The 2,095-nt window shown below is 45.5% G+C and overlaps 1 protein-coding gene across 1 annotated transcript; it reads left to right on the top strand.

The window, feature by feature from the left end:
- Window positions 1-448: 448 nt before the first annotated feature.
- LOC120678247 (polygalacturonase inhibitor 1-like) lies at window positions 449-1,827 on the top strand. The gene is made up of 2 exons (XM_039959388.1): window positions 449-890; window positions 1,001-1,827. Exons 1-2 carry the CDS (start codon window positions 449-451, stop codon window positions 1,567-1,569), a joined length of 1,011 nt encoding a protein of 336 aa, XP_039815322.1. The 3' UTR covers window positions 1,570-1,827.
- The last annotated feature ends 268 nt before the right edge of the window (window positions 1,828-2,095 follow it).

Genomic DNA, 2,095 nt, shown 5'->3' with positions numbered 1-2,095 from the left:
CCCTCAACAACTTCTTTCAGCACATCAAGGAATTGGGTTTTGATTTCAACGTATTTAGGAGACAATCAGACATACAGGTACTGTCATTGCAGTAGAAAAATAACACTGCGCGATTCACATGGCCAAAAAAGAGATGTGCAGAGGAAACAACCACGCAAGTGCAGACAGACATTATGCTTCAGCCAACCTGCCATCTGTGCTTTCATCAAGATGCGCATTGTCATACAAGCATGTGCACTACTACAACTCTACAACATTAGCTTTTCCTCCACTTAGACACATCACTCTATCATCGCTTGGAGTTACCCCTATTTAACAGAGGCGCAACTAGAGTTTCATCCACTCGACCAAGAAGAAACCTATGGCAAACTCTAACCTTCCCCCTTCTTCGTTGCTGCTTATCCTCTTGTTTGCCTTGTTCTCCAATGCTTTCAACTTCCCATCAGCCATGGACTGCAACAGCAGTGACCGAGCTGCCCTCGTAAAGATCAAGGAGCAGCTCGGCAACCCTCCCGAGCTATCTTCATGGCTCCCAGCCACGAACTGCTGTGCCTGGGACAACACCATTGTATGCTCCGAGACTGGACGCGTCTACCTCGTGGCCCTATTTCGACTCAATGTCACTGCTCCCATCACTTCAGCCTATGGTGACCTGCCAATGTTGCAGACCATTCAGCTTGACACCATGCCGGGCCTGTATGGTCCGATCCCCTCTTCCTTTGCCAAGCTCTCGCACCTTGAGCTCCTTGATATCACTGGCACACAAGTCTCCGGGCCCATTCCAGACTTCCTAGTGAAAACCAACCTCAGTGCTCTGACCATCACAAACCGCAAGCTGACAGAGCATATTCCCCAGTACCTGAGCAAGGTTCTAAATAGCGGGCTAAGGGGTTTAGCGGCTGAACTCTGAAAATAGCTAATAGTGGGCTAAATGAGGCTATAGCGGGCTATAGCGGCTAAATTACACGTGAGTTCAAATAGCGGCACCATGCATAAATAGCTATAGTGGTCTATAGCGGAAGCTATAGCGGGAGATTTAAAACTTTGTACCTGAGTCGCCTCTCCAACCTCAGATACATAGACCTCAGCAGCAACATGCTCAGTGGAACTATACCTCCTGGATTGCTCCATGGAAGCTTCCGATTCCTCATCCTGTCCAATAACATGCTTACAGGACAGATCCCGGAGGATTATGCCTATGGAGACATCGACACCATTGATCTTTCACACAACCAGCTCACAGGTGACCCATCGTTCTTATTTGGTACCGCAAAGCCGATGACAAAGATTGATCTGTCATGGAATGAGCTTGAGTTCGACATGACGAAGGTCAGGTTTCCCTACCACCTGACCTATTTGGACCTCAGCCATAACCATATCAAAGGAGGGGTGTCCAAGTTCCTCAAGGATATAAAGCTTGGGCACTTCAATGTCAGCTACAATGATCTTTGCGGCAAGATACCAACTGGGCGGTTCATGATATACCATGGAGCAGATTCTTATGTTCACAAGTGCCTCTGTGGCACACCTTTACCCCCCCTGCAAGAAACGAGAGTAGCGAATAATTAGCTAGGGTAATAAAGCAATAAGTAAAAACTTATGTATTTTTTGCGACTGTTGCTCTGATTTCTATTCTGGTTTTGGTTAGATGTGAAGTGTGCTGTTAGTATTTTTGCGAGGCATTTGTGTCAGATCAACAGATCATCGACCTGAAATACAACTCCTTTCTGAATTCGTCAACATTAATATCAGATGTTGTTTCACAGTATTACTGACAGCACATCTTTAAGTGTTTCAATATTTTATCTCCAGTTGTTCATGTTTTTATTTAATATGTCGTGGCATGCCAAATCTTTTCTCTAGTTGTGCTACTATCTTATTCTAGATAGTAGCCATATCAAATATAAAAGTAAGACTTGAGTTGCTAAAATAAACATGGTTGTTGCTTATCAACCTTGTTACCCGGACACCCGTGTCTTAATTTTTTTTGCCGAGTCGGATACCCCGCACCTGTGTCGGATTCCGACACCCGTGTCGGATTCCAAGTGTTATTTGCCGTGTCCCCGAAAATTCTAACGAATCGGACACCCGCACC

Source organism: Panicum virgatum, chromosome 6N (assembly GCF_016808335.1).
Source record: "Panicum virgatum strain AP13 chromosome 6N, P.virgatum_v5, whole genome shotgun sequence".
Lineage (NCBI taxonomy): Eukaryota > Viridiplantae > Streptophyta > Magnoliopsida > Poales > Poaceae > Panicum > Panicum virgatum.
Note: the sequence above shows the minus strand (reverse complement) of the source record. Positions and strands in the feature narration are given on the sequence as shown.